The sequence below is a fragment of the Cynoglossus semilaevis genome, chromosome 15, assembly GCF_000523025.1.
Source record: "Cynoglossus semilaevis isolate Cse_v1.0 chromosome 15, Cse_v1.0, whole genome shotgun sequence".
Lineage (NCBI taxonomy): Eukaryota > Metazoa > Chordata > Actinopteri > Pleuronectiformes > Cynoglossidae > Cynoglossus > Cynoglossus semilaevis.
The window spans coordinates 5,459,912-5,483,334 of NC_024321.1; the positions used below are offsets into that span (position 1 = coordinate 5,459,912).

Sequence of the window (23,423 nt, forward strand, 5' to 3'; positions counted from 1 at the left end):
ACATCCTGCAGTGAAAGCCTGGATCTCTCAGGATTTAGCATCCAGAGATTATAGCTCTAAATCCCTCCTGAGATGGAGGCTGAGCCGGCACAATTTCACATTGAGTTTCCACAGAAATGGGTTTGTATGTTGTGGTCGACCTTTGACCTTTTTCATATAGTCCCATTGAATGCAAATCTTGACCTTTTGTAACACAGATATGCATTGTCAACTCCTAATGCATTTTATTTGAAAACAATACAGAGAGGTTTTTTCGTTATCATTAGCACGGTATTTGGTAGTGTTGTTTTTACCTCGTGATTATGTTAAAGGTCTGGCCACGTTCAACACTGTCAAAGTTAATCAGCTCAAGTGTCGCTACCCACCATGGACTTCTTTTACAGGTCATCAATTGGTGCCATTAATACTTTGATATTTTTTTCAACTTCATAAATGTTTGGTCAAGTGGTAAAAGCAGATCTATTGTTGAAATTAATTACATTATTTGTGAAGATAAGAAATATGTTGTGTTTATGTCGATCAGCATGAGCATCATAGTCATAACCAACGTTGATTGGTCAAACCACTGACAGAGCAGGGAGAACTGGAACATACTGCACAAATAATTTGTGATATTTTAACCCCTGCTGATGTTCAGAGGTAATGACACTCCAGTACAGCTGTCGGAAAATTCAAACCCGTCATTTAATCCCTGGTCTCTGTCACAGTGAAATGTAAAAGACTTTAAACAATACATCATCAGTAAAAAAGCTGAACAATTCCTTTCACATTCCAAAAACGTTCAGCTCCAGTCATCACTCCTGTCATTGTGTTGCTCCATGTGTGAGGCACCGACACGGAGATGAGAATGATGTGATAATTATTTATGCTAATGAAAGTCTGTAAAGGCGTGCCTGAGGGTTTTTTTGTTTTGTTTTGTTTTACATATAAATTAAATTGAACTGTAGGCTCCTAGGTGTCTTTTAAACTCATTCTAGTTGGAGTTGGTGAAAACCCGTGATACAAGAACCTCCTTCAATGATGTTGTTTTTCACCACGGTGGTGTCAAGAGTCTCTGGAGGGTTTCACAGTGAACAGCATCACAACAACAACAATGACATTTTCAGTTGCCTGGTTAAATCTGGCCCTTGACTGAGATTCATAGTAAACATGGCTGAGTGTGCCTGAGGGTCTGGTTAAAAAAAAAAATCAACTTATATCTGTCTTGTTTATTTATGAATAACAGTGTTTGTTTTAAAGTAAAACACTTATTATTAATAATATTTAATAACTATATTTCTCACATTACTTTATTGAAAAATTATGTTTTTTATTCCGTCATAAATAAAATCTTAGACCACATAGTCATCATCATAAACTTTTTTGACCAGCAGTGACCATAGATGAGCGGATTGGACAATGATTCTTCCAAAAAGACAAACTTTAGATGTTTGGTTACGAGCTGAAAGTTGTTTGATTATTTCGATTGAGGGATTTTGACGTAGTGTAAAGGAGTACATAAAAATAGCTACTGGTGGTTTTTGAAAGCTTTTTTTTTTCCTGAATGATTTACTACATGTACATAACTTGTCATTTGCTCACAGCATGTTTCCTAGAAAATGTCATTGTGTAAGTTGTTAGGATAATTAGTTCCCAAGTGTTAATTAAAGCCAAGTTATAACATTGTGCAACAATGTTATTTTTAATGTCCAAGCTTGCTTCATTTTCATTTTCATATTTCATATTTCCAGTGAAACCCCTCTGTTGACTCACAGTCTTACAGTGTGATATTCACATTTCGTGGCTCCTACAGTATATAACCTCATGGCCTACTCTCATGCTCTCTCCGACGGGGGCTTTTTGTGTATGCTGTTTAGCGTTTGATAATCTCTACTTGTACATGTGACCTGATTCAGTCAAGCTGTCGCGGTGTGTGAGAGTCGTCTCCCCGTGTCTTCTCTTCTCCTCACTCCTGCTTCACAGTCATTGAAGTTTCTCTTCTGGCTCCGTGTATCTGCTTAATAATTCATCGTTTCATTTGTGAGGTCTCGGAATGCCAAAAAGAGCCATCAAGGATGGAGCAAAGTCTTATGGGAGGGGGAGGATGGAGACCGGCAGAGGGGAAATGGGAAAAGAATCCTGTTGGAGGGTACATGAGAGATTTTGCAGTGTGTTTGTAGGACGTGCTGTACGCAGCCTCATTATTCTGCATGCAGAGGAGGGAAGGAATACAGGCTTTGTTTTCAATGGTTAAAAAACATCTAGAGTGTTTCTGGATGAGGGCGTGTGTGTGTTTATGTGGGACTGGTTTATATTAGGTGCATCCATCCTTTACCTCTCTGTAAGCCAAAAACAAACAAAAAATAACCCTTCCTACTGATGTTTGGCTGCTGATTGATTTTCTCTCTCCCTCTGGTTTCTATTAAGAAATATCTCTCAGACCAGACAGACATGTTGTGGGACACACACACACACACATGGCTGCTCTATTAGCACATTCAGGTTTAACAAGTGAAGTCAGCGGTGAAGAGGGGCTCCTCATCTTACAAGCTGAGATGAGGTAGTGAAACGCTGAATTGTAAATAGTCTGTGGTATTGCATCCATCTGGGCTACCAGTCACGGTAGAGAACTGGAGAACTAGAGAAGACCAAGTACATAAAACGTCATTTGTTTGCCCCTGTGGTGTATTAGAAAATTAAAGTTTCAGTTTTTGCAACACCATGAAAGTGTGTGTAAGCTATTCTGGTAAGGAGTGTGGAGAAATCTGTTTCACTGGGGTTTTGACGTAAACTGTTAAAGCTGAGTGTTTCTTTTATCTCGTTACTATTGATGCTGTATAGGAGGCAAGGCAGCTGTTATGCTTCATTGAACCAGATTTGAATTTTTCAGAATTGTGTTTGTTGAATTATTTTTTTTTAAATATTGCATGCACGTTGGTGTCTTACCAATAGTATTTCATGGTGATAAAGCCCAGTGTATTGGCTGCAGCAAACCATTAAATTTAAAGGAAGTTTTAAAAGGCATCATATACTGTAAGCTGCTTCTAACAGCCTCACTCTCACACTGCTTTCTTATAGAGAACATATATTTATAAATATATTGTGGCAAGCAGTGAAGTGGTTTAAAGTGATAAACTGAGGAACTCACTTTCAAAGCGTCAGTGCTCCCTTATTAGGAAAATAGGAAATTTCCGAATTAGGGGTTTGTAGATTCATACTGTCTGCTCTGTACACACAGCTGATCTCTGTAACAGTCAAGGAGTTTCAGCCAATTTTGGGAATTTGGGTAATAACAGTTTTTATAATTATCATGGCTTTATTTGAGCCAGAATTTGAAATATTAACTCTGAAATGTTTTTTTCAGAAGTAACAATAAACAAAAAAATACAGTTCAGTTGTGAAGGTATGGAGAACACTTTAAATGAACATGTTTGTTGAAACTGTGAAGATGAGCTAACCAGTCATATAACACATCAATAGGACATTCAGTTTTATCAAAACAAATCAAGTGTTGAAAGTATTTTTTTCATCATATTTAAGGGACCTAAATGACTGTTGGCTAAATCTTTGTTTGTTTAGTCAAATATTTATTTTACATCTGTAAACTTTACTGCTAATGAAAATGAAAGCATGTTTATTTTTGTCCAGCTTTAGCTAAACTCATCAGTTTTTTTCCACCACAATGGAAAAAACTTATTAGGATGCAGTTCTTCCTTCTTTCAATTCCTACTTCCTTTTTACAGGCAGAGGCCTTTGAATGATCAGTTTTTATAGGAACAGTCATGAAGTCTTTAGTATACAGTATACTAGACCTTTTTCTGCCATCCTCTTAAAGAAATATTTTTTGCAAGCACCACAGAGTATGCACATGGCCCAGTGGCCCTTTGCAGCCTTTGGGAAAAGGCCGGATATAAATAAAGCAGATCAACTTTTACCGTTTAATCTGGCCCTACTTTATTTGTTTATGGTTCTTTTGCAGTAGATCCCAACATCCACATCATTTCTGGTAATCCGTGTACTGAGAGTTTTACACAGACTCAGCCTCGTCAGATAATCACTTTGTGATCCCTGGATCATCCATTAGGACCTAAAGATGAGCTAGATGAGCGGTGGAAAGAAAACATCTATCTCTATATTATATTCACATTAAAGAATACCCTGANNNTATATATATATATATGATGCCTACTCTAAAGGCAAAGTGTAATCCAAATTACTGTACTTTGACTGTACTCTGTAGTCCCAGTGCTTCAGTCTGCACAGTGTAGGGTTCAGTCTGAGTTTACTTGGTCTGTGATGCACATTGTCTTTGTCTGTGTGTCTCTAACAGGCCATGGCTGTAGGTTGATGCGAGTTTATTCCTTAGTTCATTCACAGTTTAATCGCCTTTAAAACTTGCTCTGTTTTTCTGATCTCTCTACTGTACTTTCTTATTTCTGAAGTTGTGTTTGGCACCGCAAACTACATTCCACTTTGACATTCCGGGAGTTTTTAATCATAACATCATTACATAGTCATTTAGTCGTTACTGTACATCTTGATGTCGGCTTATGGAAGCCTGTCATTCACAACTTTGAGAATAAGAGAAATGGGAATTGTCTGGATGTTAAAATTATAATAACTTGATGCATTTTAATAATTATAAATGTGATAATAGCATTTATTTTAAACCTAGAAAATGTAGATTTTTAATATGGTTGCTAACATTATTGATGTTGTGTCTTTCAGCCCTGACGACATTGGCAGCTGCTGGTACATCCTGTTGTCCGGCTCTGTCTTCATTAAGGAATCCATGTTTCTGCCCAGAAGCAGGTAGGATTACCAACAGACCATTCTGAAGTCTGGGTGCTTTTTGAGGCATGGCCTATCCTTGGCGCTCACATAAAACCAGCCTTCCATTTTCAAAGCCTTAGCCTGGTCACAGAGGTAAAAAGCTAATCCACAACTCTGGACCTCTAAAAGTAGAGAGAGAGTCGGCCCTAATTTGGTCTGATCTAGTTTCTTTTTATCCAAAGGACAAAAAAAAAAATCTGTCCTTTCGTAGGGTTATTCACGTTACTGTATTTTTAATAGTGAGAATATCAAAGGTTATTGCTGCATATTCAGTCTGAACACATCGATAATAGAGACTATCTAAAGTCTAATACTGTTGCCACCAATAGAACCATGATGATTTTTGAATGATTTGCTGTTTTAAAATATTATTTTTCATTTTTATCCACTTAATGCAACATTGCTTTTATTGTTGGTGAGGCTGATTTATTGTTTCTTTTCAGCTATTTTAGCAACCTAATATTTTCTAAAACATTTTCTGTTTGAGTATTCACAAATTAAATCCTCTCTTCCCTCATAAAACATGATTGAAACATAATTTATTTAAAATGGTTGCTTCTAATATGTTATTATGTATTTATAATTTTACTACACTGTTAACGATGTCTGAACGCACACTCATGTTGTGGTAGAACTCATCCATTATATTTTTTTAAATATTATTTTGAAAGGTAGTGAGCCAGGTTGTCATCAGTTATCAGCAGATCATTTTTATCCTCAACACATTTGAGGGATCTTGCCCTCAAGTCTGCAGCACTAATCACCATCTGTGAAGCCAAATCCTAAATGTTAAAAAGCTGTGATTTCACAAGTGGTTCTGTTACATGGACCATGCTGTGGGCGTCTAGAAAACAATGATCTTTTCATCCATTAGGCTTGCATAACACACCTCCAGCCACAAAGAGCTGGAGGCCCTCACTTGAGCTCAAGGATCGGACGTGTGCCAGTGGTACAGTGGGGGGGGGGTCATTCTCCAGATTGAGAGTGGGAAGCATTTTAAATGCATGGCTCCATTAGCTATGTGCTAAAAGGCTGCTAACTCTCTTCACTATAACCTTTTTAGTTTTGCCAATGTTAATGTGTGTGAAATGTTGAAGAGAGATTTGCGGATATTGGCAGATTGAAGGTAAGGCCTGACAGCAGGTGATGAAGGATGAAGTAGCTTTGAAAATGTTTACTGAGCATATTTTGGAAAGATGACTATGTGCAGATCATCTCTGCTGCACCACAGTTAAATGGGTTTGCTAATTAAATTGCTTTGTTTTTGTGTGATGCCAAGGGTTTTGCACAAGACCATTGTGCTCCTGTCAAATCTGCAAAATTATGTTTGAATCCAGCTGCGCGCTGATGTCTCCCTGAGCAAAACACACAATCCCCAAGTTGGTCATAACACCACAGTCACTAAATGTCTGTCCCAAACTTATAAAGATGGAGGGAGGTTTTTGCCTCCAGGGTGGCGTCTTACGTAAAAAGGTCTCCAAATTACAGATGTGGATTATTTGCAGTGGCAGCCCCTGAGGAAGGGCTCAACCCTAAGTGATTTTTAAAGTTATTTGTTGTACTAACAGTGTATTGTGCAATTTTAATTATAACCATTTAAAGAAGTTGCAGTTTCTAAATTAAGGTCTGATGTCAGAGGTCCATGAGTGCTCTCTTTGTAAATACGTAAGACTACTGTTCACTTTGGTGATGGGTTAAATGCAGAGGTTAAATTTCGTTGTGCATGGTGTGCTGTGCTGTGCTGTGTCACAATGACAAATAAAGATAAGTTTTTTTTTTTTAAGTTTTTAAGTAAGACTATAATGGCTGAAGAAGGAGAATGACTGTGGTTTCATCTTTCAATACGCTCAAAATGGTATAATAAAGATAAGTTGTTTTTTTTTTAAGTTTTTAAGTAAGACTATAATGGCTGAAGAAGGAGAATGACTGTGGTTTCATCTTTCAATACGCTCAAAATGGTATGACAAGAGCACTGCAACATTAAAAAAACAACCTGAAAAGACATAAATTAGACAGTACTGCAAATACAGTTCCTCATCCTGTGTATTAATTATTTGAACTTTATTGTTCTTCTATAGGCCGCCCACTGGAGGTTCCTCCTGGAACCACTGGTCGACTTAGTGATGATTATTGAAAAATGATGATTATTGAAAAGGAAACAGATATACACTATATTGAATAATAGGGAGGCTACCACCTCTGTCATCATTTCAGTATTGACTGCTTGTGTTAAACATAATATTTAAAATAGTGCTGAAGTTATGAAGGCAGAGCAGTATTCCAACATCAAACCCAGGGTTCTAGTCAATGCTCTGACAACGACAACGACAGTTGAGGAACACTTACAGTAAATCTGAATTATTGGGTCAAAATATGTAGATGTCAGTAGAGGTGGTTACATCAGTCAACTGTATTAAATGGTTTATATGTAAACACTGAAATGCATTTAATGCAAAGTCTGTTTTCAATTACCCAAGTAAAAACACCTAGTCTATGAGTAAGACTGTAATGGGCTTCAGATCGGAAATTGGTCGTGACAAAGAACCAAACAGAGTCCAGCGGGACTTCCTGAAGCTTTTAAAGATGTGTAGGGATTGGGTTTCAGACATAGCCCGTCTAGAAATGGCTGCCCGTATGTACACTGGCAGCAAGGTTGAAAACCTGATATGCCTCCTTCCTTCTATCAGTTCTCTCTCACTGCCTGCCCTCTTTCCCCTGGTACCTGCTGTGGTGAGACGTGATCCGGGAAAAGATGAATGACTCGGTCATCAGAGGAAGAAGCACTAGCTCTGTGCCTTATTTAACCCAGAGACTAGTAGTGTGTGGAATCAGATCCAGCCCAAATACTGCATATGAATCATAAACCAGCCAGTGACTCAGATGAAAAATGTGCACAAGTACACTGTTTATTAACATGCAATTAGTAACTTAGGTCATCTAATGTCTGGGCTGGCTTATATTTAAAATAACGTGCAACTGTACCATAACATGTTTAGAAAAAAAAAATATATATATAAACTACCAAAAAGTGATAAAAAACAAAAGCATAAGTCTGTTCAAGTGCCCATCATGTCCTTAGAAAATGTAGTAAAACATTTAACATGTTTACACTACACAAATGGACATTTATTCGCTGCTGTTTAAAACCTTGGCTTTAGTAGATGATAGATTAGTCCTTTCCATGACTTAATTCCTAAAATAAATGAAGAAGAAGAATCCTTTAAATAGGAAGTGCTGATGCTACAACTCCCAGTTTTCTGCAAACCTGCAACTTATCCTGAGTATTAGTTGACAGAACCCATGTGACTTGATATAATGCAGAGGGATATTGAAGCAAAGCTTCCATTTCAGTGAAATACATTGTGAAACTCTTAACTTCCCTACGTGATGAACTTGTCATGGTAACTTTAACCCTCTTTAACCCTCATGTTACTTCCTCTGTCATGTGCCACTGTTATAACCTTTGATAACATTATTACTTTGGAGACTTCACTACCGGCCATTTGCTGAGGCTTTTTCCTGATCATCAGTCTTATCTTTGGATAATCATGGGAACATAAATCACATTAACTGAATCAGCTCATATCAGCGGAATTAATGACTCTGTGGGCCTTGTCAATTTGTCCATGCTTGCTTGGAAGAAGGATTCATGGTCTTTGAAACTTTTCTTGAAAGTGGTTACTGAAAATGTAGGTGAGAAACCAACTGAGTCATTGAAATTCAGAAAAGAAGGAACTGTGAGATTCAAGCTGGTTGTTATAATCTCTGATAAGTAAAAAAAAAACTAGAAATGATCAGAACAAATTTGTCAAATTGCGTAGAATATGTATATAACCGTGAAAAAACTCTTGGCCTCTTTCATTAATCACTTAAATAAAATGAGTTGGACTAACAGGTATTGACCAAAGTAGTTTGTTGGACATTATCTCCAATATAGTTTTTAACAGCCACATTTAAACCCGTGTAGGTGCTAGTCACCAAGGAGGGAGTTACAATTTTTCTTTCCTTTTTCCCCCCATCCAACTGTGTCCAGTATTGGCTGAAGGGGACACTCAAAGCAGTTGGCTGAGAATTCAATTTAGTTTAGTTTACAAGTGATTAAATCTAATGAGATTAAGTTCAGTTAGATGTAAAAGAAAAGAACCAAAAAACAAACAACAAACTCTTAGGATTAAATCAGTTTCTTTGGCAACAAATGAGGATGACATTGTCAGGAACTGTTCTAAACTTTCCAAACGCTCATCTCATATGATGCAATAAAATATGATGATAGTAACATAGATGTTTAAATAAAAAAAAAAATGTAGACGTTCACATAATTATTTAAAAATATTGTTTTTATTTTTGGTTAAATTTAAATATTGAACAAGTTAATGTTCAACTCCCAGGACACCTACAGTGACCAACTCCTGCACACACACACGCACGCACGCACGCTTGACTCTGTAGCAGGAAGTGAGTCGTACGCTGGAATGCTGGATCCAGTCAATGCACCATATTACACACACAGAGCAAGGGAGGCAGGGAGAGAGAGAGTCAGAGGGAGAGTGTGAGAGGGGAAAAAAGAGAAAGGGGGCAGTGCCTTTTGGACACAGACTGATTCACATCCACTCTCAGAACCACACACACCCTCACTCTCACAAACAAACTCAGACATCAGCAGCACTGACGAGCGCACAGGACAATATGCCGCAGTCAGACTCGAGTCTAGGGATTTGGAACACGTTTGTTGGAGTTACTGTGGACTAGCACCAGTGGGACGTTTGTAAAAGTGGATCCCGACGCCCTATCAGGTGTTAGAACAGGCAGTGGTGAGTGCCCAGAACCCAGTAGCATTTAATTCCTGCGTGTGACTCACTGAGATGCTTTAACAAGAAACTCCTGTTTTGTTTTATTGGTTCAAATATTCTCGCTCATCTCCAGCCAGCTTCACTAAAACGTTCAAGTAAAGAATCTGAAACATCACTTTGATGTTATTTTTTACTTGTCAGTGAGCACAGTTTGCTGCCAATAAAAGGGCTGTGTTTCTGCTTTTTTTATTTTGGAGGGTTGAAGATGGATTTTGGTGACTTTAAAATTAAAACAGTGATGCCAAAGAATGTGTTGTTATTGGCTGGCAGATGAAGTGATGATTGACAGATAATGAAATATTAGAATGGTTTAACAGCAGCTAGTTCCTCTCGCTGGGAAAGTCTATACCATTACAAAGTCAGTGAAGCTGTATTTTGGGAAGCAATAGTCATGTGCCCGTGGCGCATACTTGGCAGTGTTGTCGGCTACTATTTCAAAAATGGAGGGGTTAAAGGTTTGGGATAGACTGTTCTCTGCATGTGATGCGGCCATGCTGAAACCTTGAGAAATTCTGTTTATGTTTGGGAGGTGAGAAGGGCTTGGATTGTCCAGTGCTGCTTGGCATGGAGATTATTAGATGTTGAATTGACTAAACAGTGTTGGCCAACTTTGCTTCACACGGCCTACTATTTTGCTCAGTGACTTCATCCCTAATGAAAAATAACCAGCTCCTTCCTTATCCATTTGCCTTCTTCACCAGACCAGTGTTAAATAATTAGGGATCGCACTGGTTCAGTCAGAGGACGCTCCAGACGTGAGGCTTTGGCAGTGGCCTGACTGGCTGGGAGAATTAGAGTTTGGTGATGCATATGGGATGACATTCCAAGCAGGCTGTTGTATAACAGGGGAATGCAAGGCTGCTGGAAATGGAGGGCTGTCAGTCAGCTGAGGGAGAGCTGCAGGGGTAAACTCCCATTCTCATGTAAAGCTCCTGTAACCAAAAGCTACAGAATATTAATTGGCAAAGAAAATAATTAGGCCAAATAAATGACTTTTAATCAACGTTCCTTTATTTATTGTAATTACTTTAAACAGACATTAAACGTAACCAGAAGCTGAAAAGAATCTGATAAATTCTGAAGTAAGATTCCTCAGTAAATTGCTTTATTATTTATTGCTGCTTTTTTTCAAAGCCAGAATTATACTCATTATTTTTTTATTCTACACTGTAATGTTAGTGAGTAAATAGCAAATGGTGCAAAAGAAGCAGCATACAAGCATTAAGATGTTTCACCGTTTGATGTGTTAGTCGAAAAGACTGTTTATCTTGCTTGCTGGCAGCAAAATAATTATATTCATAAGTTTCATTGGGTTTGAGTCATTGGACAACAACAATATCATCTTATACTAAAGGTTTTTTACTGTTGTCGAGCACGATGAGCGACTTAATGACTGCTCCACTGTGGATAGTATTGTATTTGAATCTGTTCTAAATATCAGGGTTCTTAAGTCATAATCACTAATGGGATGTTGAGCATATGGCATTCAGTGAAGTGGTTGTGACAGATACTATTCTGGGCAGGATGCATACAGGGTGACAGGTTGGATACCATTTGGTAAGCTGGCGAGCCAATGAAAGATTCCGCGTGGTGCACTAGAAATGATTGGCCTTGATAATGTATTTTGAGAAGCATAGACTTCAACCGTTCTTTTTTTTTTATGATGCAGACAAGTTTATTCCTGGATTGCTGTCAGGATATAAAAAGGCAACATAAAAGTTACAAGTACAGAAACACAGAAAGCAACAAACCCATTAAAAATGCATCTCATGATGTTCCAGTTTCATTGAGGTTGCCAGCTTGTTTTGTGTAGAATTAGGTTAGGGAATATATGCATATTCTGTCGTTATGTATTTATGCCTTGCTCGTGTCTGTTGTAATTTTAATAACCTCCGGGAGGTAGAACTTGATCCCGAGGACAGGAAGCTGAGGTGAAGATCTGATTTTCTTTTCTTGCAGCAGAAAAGTTCCTTTTAAAATTTATGACAAAGATAAAACTTGTCTACCACTGTATAAGTTTCATACCTGTGCTGTCATTGGTTATTCTCCTATTTTGTTTGGCAGCCAACACACACCAGTAATGTTGAAAAAGAAACCATTAGACCTGCTGTTCTGTTTCCTTGTGGACCCACATTCTGATGATGGTGATGGAATGTTTATAGAATTCCATTATGTGTATACATAGTGGCATCATTAGATACCTTCATGGTCTGTTTATGTAGAAATTCCATCAACCATTTGTTTGTGGACTAGAAAATACATTTATTAAATAGGTGTTGTCAACTGATTTGGCAGATTTGGTGCATTCAATTTTTCATAATGATAGCTTTAATCTCTACACAAGACAATTTTTCCCAATATAAAAAAAACATTCCCACCCCCTCAGTCTTCACTTCCAGAATCCCCTCTTTAATATCTCACATTGCCAGTGGCGTTTGCCTCCTGCAAAATGGAGGGTTGGACTACTAATATCTGGAATGCAGTGGAGGAGCGTGATTGAACATGCCCCTCATGGTGTGCACATTTGGTGGCCCGACATGCTTCAGGATACGTGATGGGTGTGATGACTACTCTACTGCTTTACCATGAAGAAAGAACGAAGCCAAGTGAATCTCACCAGGATAATAGCGGGTACCGACTCCAGCTGCCTGTAAGCCTCGATCAAAAGCATTTCCCCGCTTCTCTCTGAAGCCGCTGCCCAGCTGACAAATCATCTTTGCTGGAAATAAGTTGCAAAAGAAATGCAGCATCTGTCTTTTCTTTAGAGCAAGAGTCAAACTACAGAGTAAGCTCTTCATGCTCTGCCCTGTGGTGAAAGCCAGGCTTGTGTAAGTCAGGGACGCAAGAGGAATCTGAAACCATCAAAACTATAGCTCCGGCCGGACAAACCACAGCCATCAACCTTATCTATCTGATTATCCGTTTTATCTCAGCTGCAGTCTGTCACTCATGTTGCCTTTTGTTTGACAAGCAATTGTTTCAAGAGGCCCACAGAGTGCAACAAGTTCAATAGCAGTGAGAGGCAGAGAGAGGAAAATAGCAGAACAAGAACAAAAAAATTCTACAAAGGCTCGTTTGTGAATACAAACTGAAAGAGAAAAGCGAAGCTAGCTAAACTGACTTGTGGAAAAAAATTGGTTATTAGTTCTTTGTCAGAGTGGCAGGTAGATAGCTAAGGCCTGCTGGTTCTTTGTAGCTGCTTGACCTTAATTTCAACAAGTTGCCACAAGCTTGGGGCTCTGCAGCATTTACACCTGACTGTGCTGGAGGTCTGGACCAGTCAGAGTGATTGATTAAACCTCCAGACCCGTACCACCTTTTTTTTACTGCTCACTTCATCTGTGAACACAAAGAAATATACAGCAATTTCTGAATTTACCGAGTCTAATGAAAAGGCCAACTACACTTAAACTGAGGGTCAACAAAACGTTTAATAGAACAAGTGGCACAACATAAACAGCAACTTAATAGAAGTTTAGCCAAGCTAACAAACAGCACACCGACACGATGTGGGTCACATTCTCTATTAGAAGACGCTAAAAATAGTAAACAGGCAGGTCATTATCTCTCTGCATTGAGGTCTGTCATTGGACAATGCTGCCATTCATTACCAAGGCTGCAAGTCGGACACCATCATGCCACGGTTGTGCTGTGTGAATAGGCATTTGCTTTTAATACTCCACGGTTCACTCCTACCTTTGCGCAGATGAGCATGGCATAGTGTACCTACTGTGACGTCACAATTTTTCCAGGGGTGGGTATTTTTCCCTCAGGTGGGAGGGGTCACAGCTGAAAGAAGGAGCTGTCCTTTCAGTGCTTCTTTTATACAAGAGTTCCATATTGCATATTTATAATGTTGTATACAAGCCAAGCTTGTTGGCTCAAACAGGATATAGGCTACGTTTTGCTGCTGTAAGTATCCAGACTAATGCTAATGCTTCATACTTATAAAAAAATGCCCTCCAATATTACAGGTTCCAGTTTTGAAAGTTTAATCCTCTAATATATGTTTACCTCTTGTCTACCTCTTTACTGCAGTTTTGGGAAACGATCAGCAGGGAGTTTGCGACGTGGATGCGAGTGCATCGTACTGGAACCCTCAGAGATGATCGTGGTGAGTCACAACAACAAATTAACTGACGCACAGTGAACACATTATTAACACATCACGTTTTTACAATTTCGGGTCTCCCACTCTACTTTTCGATCCTCTGTGTGTCCCATAAATCACATAACAAAATAACAAATTATCACCTAACTTTCTGTTGAGAAACATTTAGTTGGTCTAAAACCTCAACCTAAGGACATTTTTGTCTGTTTTCTTTTTTAAGTGAAATGGTTGTTAAGTCTGTGGTCAAGTGAAATTAAACTACTATCCAGAAATAAAATGCGATGTTGCTCGGAATATTCGTCAACATACCTGGGTTCAGACACTGGAAATTGTACCTAAATTGTCCGACAGCTCAATAAAGCAATGCTGAGTGAACATCAATCCGAAGAACAAGACTAAACATAACTAATTAAGTAGACAGTGGTAAAAAGACAAGCTTCGTAACACGTTCTAAAGATTGAATGTATTTTTACACTCATAAAGTCCGTGTTTATATAAGGCTGCAAACCAAAGCCAAATTGTTCTGGCTCTCATCAAGCTAATTACACTCGATTTTATTAACGTAATTATTGATTTAGCCGCCTCGTAAAAAAAGAAAAAAGAAAATGCAGCTCATAATTTGTAGTTTTTTTCCACCACAGTGTGGTTGTAATTTAGATAAATGCCCTTGACAGTTGGCCCGATTATGTTTTAAACTAATCTGTGTGAGTATCAGCATTAATTTATTTTAGCCACATTAGACTGAGACTCTGCTGGAGTCCTTCCAACATGTGGTGTTGCACGAGTCCAAGGCTGATACAGACTTTGTGCAACTTGTACTCAAAATGTCAACATACTGAGGAACCCTCGGGCTGTATGTCAGTAGGACATCAGAGTAACAGATAGCAGCACGAAGCAGTCATGTGTTGAACACAGACAACTTCTGAGGCCTGGAGGTCACAGACGATTCAATTCTACTATAGTTTCACAAACAAGTTGCAGTAGCCTTAAGTAACAAAATGAGCTGAGTAGATGTTGGTCACTCTACAGTAAGACATCGTGACAATTCACCAGCTGTTAGTCTGATCACAGAAGTAGACCATTTGACACAGGAGTAGAGAGATTTGACACCACTCACCAATGCATCACCTTCATTTTTGAGATTACCTTATTTGTTTGACCTAACACTGTACCGTATTTGAGCCGAAACCCACCGTTTAACACAATGGATGGTTTTAAAATGCTGTTCCTTATAAATATTATAAAAAGCAAGCTTCTTTATTACAAAACATAAAGCTTCAAAATAGTCATATTTAATATTTAAAATATAAATGTAGAACAAATTCTGAGAAAACTCAGGCGCACCTTTATATTAATTATTTATCTCTGCCAAGGTAGCTAATCTACACTTGTGAATAATGAGTCACTGAATGATGCTGCAAATAGTTTACCAGTGTCAGTGTAAGGAAGCAGAGTTTGCTGGGTCGCCTGAATGCACCATCACATTCACAAACTGAAAAATTCACAAATCTGCTATTCATTTACAAGAAGGAAGACACCACGTGTACGCTTTGTGTTGTCAGTTAGAAAATAAGAAAATAAGGAGCGGATGGAAATGCAGCAGCCCCAGAACAACTGAGTAATTTTACGTTTGCATGCTCTAATTGCCGTGTCTCCTTGAATATGCACTGTAGAGAGAAAGGGCTACTGTTAACTGAGCCTCTAGTGTTTCTGACACACAAACTCCCAGTAATAATACCCTCTGCTCTGCTTGTTGCAGACACATTGCAGCCTTATCCCGCTTGCTATTATAGGTGCCAACCCGCCCTATAATCAACAAAAGGGTTTTTTGTGCTTTTGCATTTAAAAAAAGAAAATGAAAATGCGCATGTGCAGACCTGGATCTACAAATACACCTAGAAAATAACGAAGCCATAGAACGCAAAATTAAGCAGCTCACGTTTCTGCAGTGTACACACAGATACATAGTCATTGCTTAAGATTTGAAATTAGTCACACAATCACACTTATGCTCCCATTTACACACACAACTCCCCGGCTTGTTGTCATGGCAGCAGTTAGTGCAGCAGAGGGAGATTTTCGCGTTATAATCCCAAAGGCTGGGTTGTGAAATGTGAAGAGATGTAAAGCAAAAAAAAAAAAAAAGAGAGAAATGTACCCCCAAAAATTGAGAAGAAAACTAGTGAAAATGTACTTGTCGTTCCATCATGACCCAGAGCTGAGAACAGAGTGCACTCTTTTAAGCTGCACTCAGTCTTAGCAAAAAAAGAAAAAAGAAAAACCTTTTGGACTTCACCAGTGGTGTTGCTTAAGTAACCTTCTGTGCCAGTCTGCACTGGGTGGATGTTTTTTCCCCTCCTGGTTGAAAGTAGGAACATTGTTTTTAACATGTGATTTCACAATATACATTTAAGGAGAACATACTTTAAATATTCTCTGTGTCTGGTTGTCTTCAGCTCAGCTCGGCTTCATCTACCGATTTATTTCCCATCACTCCTCTTATAAATCTTCACACAAGCCTCTGTCTCTCATTTTTGTGTTGCAAGCTCCCTTTGACGTAGGTGTTCATGATGTAGCCTACACACATTTCTATTTTTACTCAAGAGTGCAGGGAGGGAGAGGAGGAGGAGAAAGAATCAGAGATGGATTTAAAACGAGAGGTTTTTTTTTTTTTTCCTGGATCTGTGTATGAACGGAGATGGGCGTGAATAAAGATGTTGACAGTCACTCCCCGGTCTCTTTCTCTCCAACCCCTCTTTCTCCAATTTCCAGGTGGACTATATGGATGAAAATGAGGAATACTTTCAGCGACAAGCCTCACACAGACAGTCCCGTCGGCGCTTCCGCAAGATCAACCAGAAGGGCGAGAGGCAAACGATCATTGACACGGTGGATCCGTACCCCACTGGAAAGCCACCCATAGCTCGGGGATACCACACGGTGAGTGGCAACCCTGCGTTGCAGCTTGGTTTCTGCCCCTTGCTGCGATTAATCGCCATGCAATCCCGACACACTGCTCCGTTGCTGCTATGTTTGTGGTCCTTTTCAATGTGCGTCAAGCTTTCTCTTCAGAACCTGTTGTGCAGTCCAGCTTCAGAACTCTGATGAAATAAGTTTGGTGTTTTCTCTTGTTGATTTTGCCTCTGACTGAGTTGTGGCTAGTTGTGTGTTTTCTCTTGAAATAGAAGAGTTTTTTTGTACCAAAGGGCCCTGGTCATCTGATCTTTGCTGTGTGTTCTACTGTGTGTCTTGTTGAATTGTTGTTCTAACCATTCATGATGGATCAGAGTTGATGCCCTTGTGTGTTTGGTAGTTCCTGCTCTCGCTTCAGTGTGTTACCTTTTCCTGTCTTTTTGTATTTTCCTACCTGCTGAGATACCTGTGCTGCCTGCACTCTTTTCTTTGTTAAATTCATTGCAATGTTATTGGTTTACATTTAAAGTTTACATCAACTTATCACACACTCATGGGATGGCAACTGCAAATGGTTATTGCTTTCTTGCATTCTCATGTCCCACATGCATTTAGTTCATTTTTTTAAGTTGTCCTTTTTAGAATGTTCTCAACTTTGTCAATTGAGAGGAAGTTAAATATTGATTTTCTAGATTTAAACAGGTTTTGCAGAACCCAGAAATCTCAGAACAGCATTTGGTTACATACCAGTGTGTCCCTCAGCAAGACACTAATCTTTTAATAACAAACTGTTTTATTTGTGCAAGTCCAAAGTCCATGAACAAGCAGGGGTTGTGGCAGGAAGGGCATCCAGGGTAAAGGCTGTGCCTTACATCATTATGCAGAGCAGCCGCCGTGGAACATTATACAAGGCAAACACTGGCAGTTCAACAGAATAGAAGGTTGTGTCCCTAACCTAACAACTGTTTTTATCCAAATGTAACAAACATCAACTGACACTAATGTTGACTTAATGATAAAATCATAGCACCCTACAGACTTGACACCCAGATCTGACTCCATCATTTAGATTAAGTCATCCATTGAATTACATGGCGGTATTCTACTTACTTATTCTGTTTTTCTGGGAATAGGGAGTTGACTCTGTTCACACTGATGATGTAAATACCCAGCATGCAATTGCTGTACATACATTTTCCTTCTCAGTGCAGTTTCACCACATTCCCTACATGCTTTGAATTCCCATTGGGTTCCCGTTCGTGGATGGGTTCTCTCTGGGTCTCTGTGAAAGCATTACTCTAAAAAAAGGGGGGGAGAAAAGCTGCAGCCATCATTTCCCTTCTCCGTCTCTGCAGCTCCACCCTTGTTCCTATATTTAGACCGCCTCTGTTTTTGATTTAGAAGGCAGGACTGAACTTTCTCATGGCCCAACTTCTCCCGTCATATTAGACTTTTGTCGCTCCAGTGATGTTCCTGTGGGAAGGATGGAGCAGTGCGCTCCAGTACACAGTACAGTAGGGAAGGAGGCTAAGTTAGCATGAGTGCTAGGTGCTGCTGATGATGGTGATGATAATGATGATGATGATGACGAAGACAAGGGGTTTAGAATGAGCAAAGTCACACCATTGTCTGAATCCTCATTTATAACGTATAGATAATAATAATTCAGACACTAATTGATTTAAAGATGACTCACTTCTTCTGCACTATTTCATTTCCAATAGCATATTTAGCATTTAAAATAGCTTAATTCTGCTTTAGTCATATAATTGCTACTAAGGTGTATGTGTAAACCTACGTACAGCCGCTCATATTTTATATTGAATCAATTACTTTATAATAAAAAAGGCACTTAAAAGTTTAATTTAAGACATAATGGCTTTGTGCGTGAGCGTGATGAGATTTGCTCTTATCCTGATGAACATGGTCCAGTTTCAGAGCCAGTCACACGGAGTGGTTTGTGATTGTAAGGTCACAGGTTTTTCGATCTCCTGCAGTGACCGGACCAACCCTGAACAGCTGTGTGAACCGCTGTTAGGCAACAGTCTGAACCTGCTCTGTCATCACAGAGGAGTTACTGTGCAGAGAGAGAGAGAGCCAGCTCAATAATCTCAATGTAACGCTGACCTAGTAGTGGAACTCCCAATGGGAGTGCCTGCTCACAGACATGAACACACAAGAACACACACACACACACCCATCCATCCATCCATCCATCCATCCATTTTCATCCACTTATCCGTTACCGGGTCGTGGGGGCAGCAGTCGCCACCCAAATCACATTGCACCGTAACACACACACACTGATCTGTAAATCTATAGCTCTATCTATATGAAAAGAGGATTACTTGATTCATTATAGTAATCAAATATCTTAATATAATCTATAAACACAGAATAATGTTGTACCTTAACTGTTGGTAAAATCCCAAGTGAATGAATGAATTTGACTGATTAATTCCAGCCACACAAAAAGTGTTCTTTGATTAAAATCCAGAAGAAATTCTTACCTGGGAAAACCTGATAATTGATTTTAAAAAATGGATAAACATAATTATGATATAAATAATCAAATGCATGATCGTTTATAAAAATGTGACGAGGCTGTGAAACAAAAGGGAAGGAGCAGACAACGCTGTTTTACTGTGTCTCATATAGAAAGCTGGCTCTCATGATAAGACTGTGCATTATTGATTTCTTCAGAAAGGAAGTGAATGACCTTTGCAGTATTTCTAAGGTGAAAGTTTGGCAGTGTTGGCTTCGCTGTTTATTCCAGATTTACTGTCACAAACCACTCTACAGTTTTTCTTCACCATGGCAGCTTAGATTAAAAAAAAACAACCTCTAATTTACAGTGTATACTAAGTTCTTCCTTTTTAAGTCACCATTAGTTTCTGAAGTGTTGCTTTTGCAACACGTCGTACAGCCGAGGCTCTCATCTGAAGGAGAACTTACAGTACGTGGTTTTTCAACCTGATGTGTGGACTGTTGCAGCCACGATGACAAGCGGAGGTTTCAAGTCGTTAGGTCTAGAAGGATATAAATTAAACGACTGTTTCCACGAATGTGAGCAGTGAAGTGTACTGTGTTGAAAAATGAACTTCTCTCTTGTTTGTGTAGTATGAGTCATGGGGTACTCTGCTTTTATTCTGAAGGGGGTTTCACTGTTTGATTTGCTTGATTTGCTTGATTTCAAAGGTACAGTTGAATTTCTAGCTGTTCTTTTTACAATTTATATTTACAAATCTGTTTCCAAAGTGGGGGGCAAGACACCAAGAGGGGTGCAAGGAGCTATTTACAGCATGATTTTTACAGCAAGGCGAGTTGTTTTCAGTTTAAATTTTTTTTTTTTTTTGTGCCACAGTGACGTAAATGCACCAATTTATAATTTTATTTCCTCTGTTCTATACAACAAAGGTGCTTCTCAACAATAGATCAATCTGTTAGGAGCCTCTGAAATCATGAGAAGAATTAGTGACTGTTATATAAAACCTTCAAAAACATACATACATGTAAAAAAGGAGCAAAATAGCTGGTGAAATAAAACTTTTTTTTTATCCTTGATAAAACCTAACATTGGTTTTCTTTGTCCTTTTTCGACCTTGCCGAATCATAAATTCCTCATTCAGCTCCTTACACCAGCCTCAAATCTCAGATGAGAACAGATGAGTAATCTTTTCCTTCTGAGTTTACTCAGTGGCCAGGAGGGAGAAGACCCCATACAGCTGTTCTATAAATATATATAAGCAGCATGAGGCAGACAATCAATAGCTCCCTTCTTTTCTCCCTCGCTCCCTCCACCTGGGTGGGCAGCCTGCTGGTTTATGTGCCTGTCCTGCAATCAAAGGTCCAGACTGGTTCAGTCCCTGTTTTGTCCAGCAGTAATAATGTTCTCCTTTGGAGTGTCCTTGACAATGACATTGCTAACGGTGTCTGCTACTGAACACGTCGATTGATGGGAGAGATACACGTTGAATATTTGTGTTTGATTTTAACTTCAACCAGAAATTGAATTGAAGCTTTTGGGAATTTTAGCAAAAGTCCTCAAAGATCCTTGTTTATGAAAACTGCTGTTTAAAACTACTCTGCAGTGTTTCAGAAGAAGTGACCTGCTTAGTGATCTACAGTAGTAATTACTCTATGTGCCAGAGTAATATTTAATGCATCTGTGTGTGTGTGTGTTTCCTGAATATGTCCCCCTGTATATGCACAAAGGATGTTCAGTTTTGGCCTTGGATATTCAGTAATTGTCCTTTTGTTTTAAACATAAATAAGGTTTGTTGTTGTGTGCGAAAGCCTTTGACAAAAGGTTTTGTTTTTATAATTAACACAGCAAAAAAACAAAAGTTTCTGTATTGCAATATATAATTTTTTTTTATTTAACCTGACCCCTAAACAGGAATTAATTCATCCTGTTATGTCTTGTGACTTCTATCTTTTATGATCTGCCCTAGGTCGCCCCCGATAAACAAGTTCTTATATCTGTCTTTTCCTCAATCGTTATTAGGGATCACCAATAAATTACTTCTGCTTGATCTCACCACCCATTTGCTGATATCATGATTTATGTCCTGAAATAATGACTTGACTTTAATTTATATTTAAAATAGTCAGTCTCCTTTCTCTCTTTGCAACCATTCTTGCTTTTGTCCTGAACATTATGCCAGTAAAGCTCTCACTCATAGTTTCTCGCCACTACGGCTGGTAAGTCGTGGTATGTTTGAAAACTTTCATCTCCTTTTCTGCTTCCCTCGACTCTCCGCTTAATCTGGCTCCCAGGAAAGCAATAAAACCCAGGTACCATATCTAACCCTGTTGTCTGTCATGTTCAGTATCAGTGTGCTGTCTGCTTTTCTGCCTTTTCTGAGTTGTTTGTGTTTGTGCTTCAGTGTTTATCTGTTTCTTTTACCTTCACTGATATCATTGGACTCCCCGAATGTATAGAGTGATTCTGCTGCTTTTTTTGTTGTTGTTGCTTTTACTCATATCATCCTGTCTGGATCAGAAAATAAACATGCTTGGTTGGGACCAGAGCTCATCAGGATGGCAAGTGATGAGAGAGGAACGATAAACATTGCTTCTGGCGCAGCTTATGGGCTTGTAAACCAAGATAATGATGACAATTGAGCTGATTGAAGAGTGTGTTTTCAGAAACATTGCTGATGTTCCTGATGATAATGTTGACTATCTTTAGAGCCCCAAGGACTATTATTAACCCTGCTGCATGTTTATGGTTCTAGTGGGTCTTGCGTCAGGACTCGGAGCGTCTACCAATAATGTAATGCCTTGTTTGATCTCAGTAGTTTCTAATAATATGTATCCACGTATAAAAGACCTATTTAAAGACATTTATACCATTTGGGCCTCTGAGGACGTCAGCAACATGACTCCCTGTGGCTCCCAGGACAAATATGTCATATTTCAAATGAACACTCAAGAGTTATTGGTAGCGGTGGACAACAAGACATTGGTTATACAGATCAGAACTCAAGATGTTCAATCGTCAGAACTGGCGAGCAGAGAGAACAAACCTGCCACTCTCAGTGGAGGAAAAACCGAGCACCTATTTTTAGAGCTGTCTTTTGTGACAACCTGCTCTGCTACAGCTGCGTCGAAACACAAAAGCGTCAGTTGTGAGCAGGCATTGCTGCTGCAGTTAAAGCAGAAAATGCTCTTGTGGGGGTCCCCCCCATCTTTGTGTCAAAGCTCAGGTTCATTTAAAAGGGCTGTTTAAGCAGCAACCTGTGTGGATTTTGTTTTACAACTAAATTTTCTGTTCAATTGATGTATGTTCTTCTGCACTTCTAGCTACTGTATATAACCGTAGCTACAGAATAAAAGCCAATATATTTGATAGCTACATGGCTATGCAACGTGCTATCCATCATTTAGACAGTTTAACTTAATTAACTAATTAACTAATTATTATTATTGTATTGGTTTCTTAACTTACTGTGAAAATCTATGGCCACTCCAATTAGCAAGGACAGCAAAATTGTTTAGTATGTCAAACATGTCTGCAGTGATTTTTTTTTCTTCTCTTTTTTCAGTTACTTTGTTACATTTGATTTGTGATCTTAAATGTCTTCTTTTTAAGACAGGCAATTTTTTGTGGTTATTCATAGCAACAAATCAACCATTTCCCTTTGATGGAAATGGGACAGTTATTTTTGGGCTGTGCCTATAATTCAGGTGAAATTGTGTTCTGTTCTGCTGTGAGGGGGGAAAAGGAAGAAAAAAAAAACACCAAGCTATTTCACCACCAGTCGTGGTTCATTTCCAAGTCTGTGCTATGGAACATAGTTGCTGACATTTGATGTGTTTTTCATATCAGAGTTGACATTCAGAAGCCTTCTTGAAAGAGATTTACAAATAGGTTGACAGGTGACATTTACGTTGATCGTAATGAGCCTGCACAGCAGGGATAACAAAGAAGGCTGTTTTTGTTGTTGTTGTTTGTCACCTGAATTTGATCAGGATCTGTGGACAATCAAACATTGCAGTCTGTTGTGTGTTGAGCTGGTGTTTGACAACAGTGGATGATGATAAAGCTTTGAGGTCCTTGCACTGTAATACATTATCAATACATTGAGTTGATGCAGTCAGTTGGTCAGAAAATCCTGCTTTAACACAGGTGTTAACTGTCTTTTTTTAATTATTGAGATTGATTGGAACTGGCTTCATTCCCAAGTGAAATAAATCTGAATTACAAACAGGTGTGAGATACAAGTGTCACC

At 38.9% G+C, this 23,423-nt stretch overlaps 1 protein-coding gene across 9 annotated transcripts in view; it reads left to right on the top strand.

Annotated features, from left to right (window-relative positions):
* The window catches only part of rapgef2b (Rap guanine nucleotide exchange factor 2b), an 83,980-nt gene that overhangs the window by 28,942 nt on the left and 31,615 nt on the right, over positions 1-23,423 (top strand). For 8 of the 9 annotated variants that reach the window (XM_025063506.1, XM_025063507.1, XM_025063505.1 and 5 more), the window contains exons 4-6: positions 4,708-4,791; positions 13,701-13,776; positions 16,546-16,713. In XM_025063506.1, coding sequence (XP_024919274.1) covers positions 4,708-4,791; positions 13,701-13,776; positions 16,546-16,713 — 328 coding nt within the window. Of the gene's footprint in view, positions 1-4,707; positions 4,792-6,716; positions 9,624-13,700; positions 13,777-16,545; positions 16,714-23,423 lie in introns of those variants that run through there. The other variant, XM_025063511.1, reaches the window with a different exon arrangement.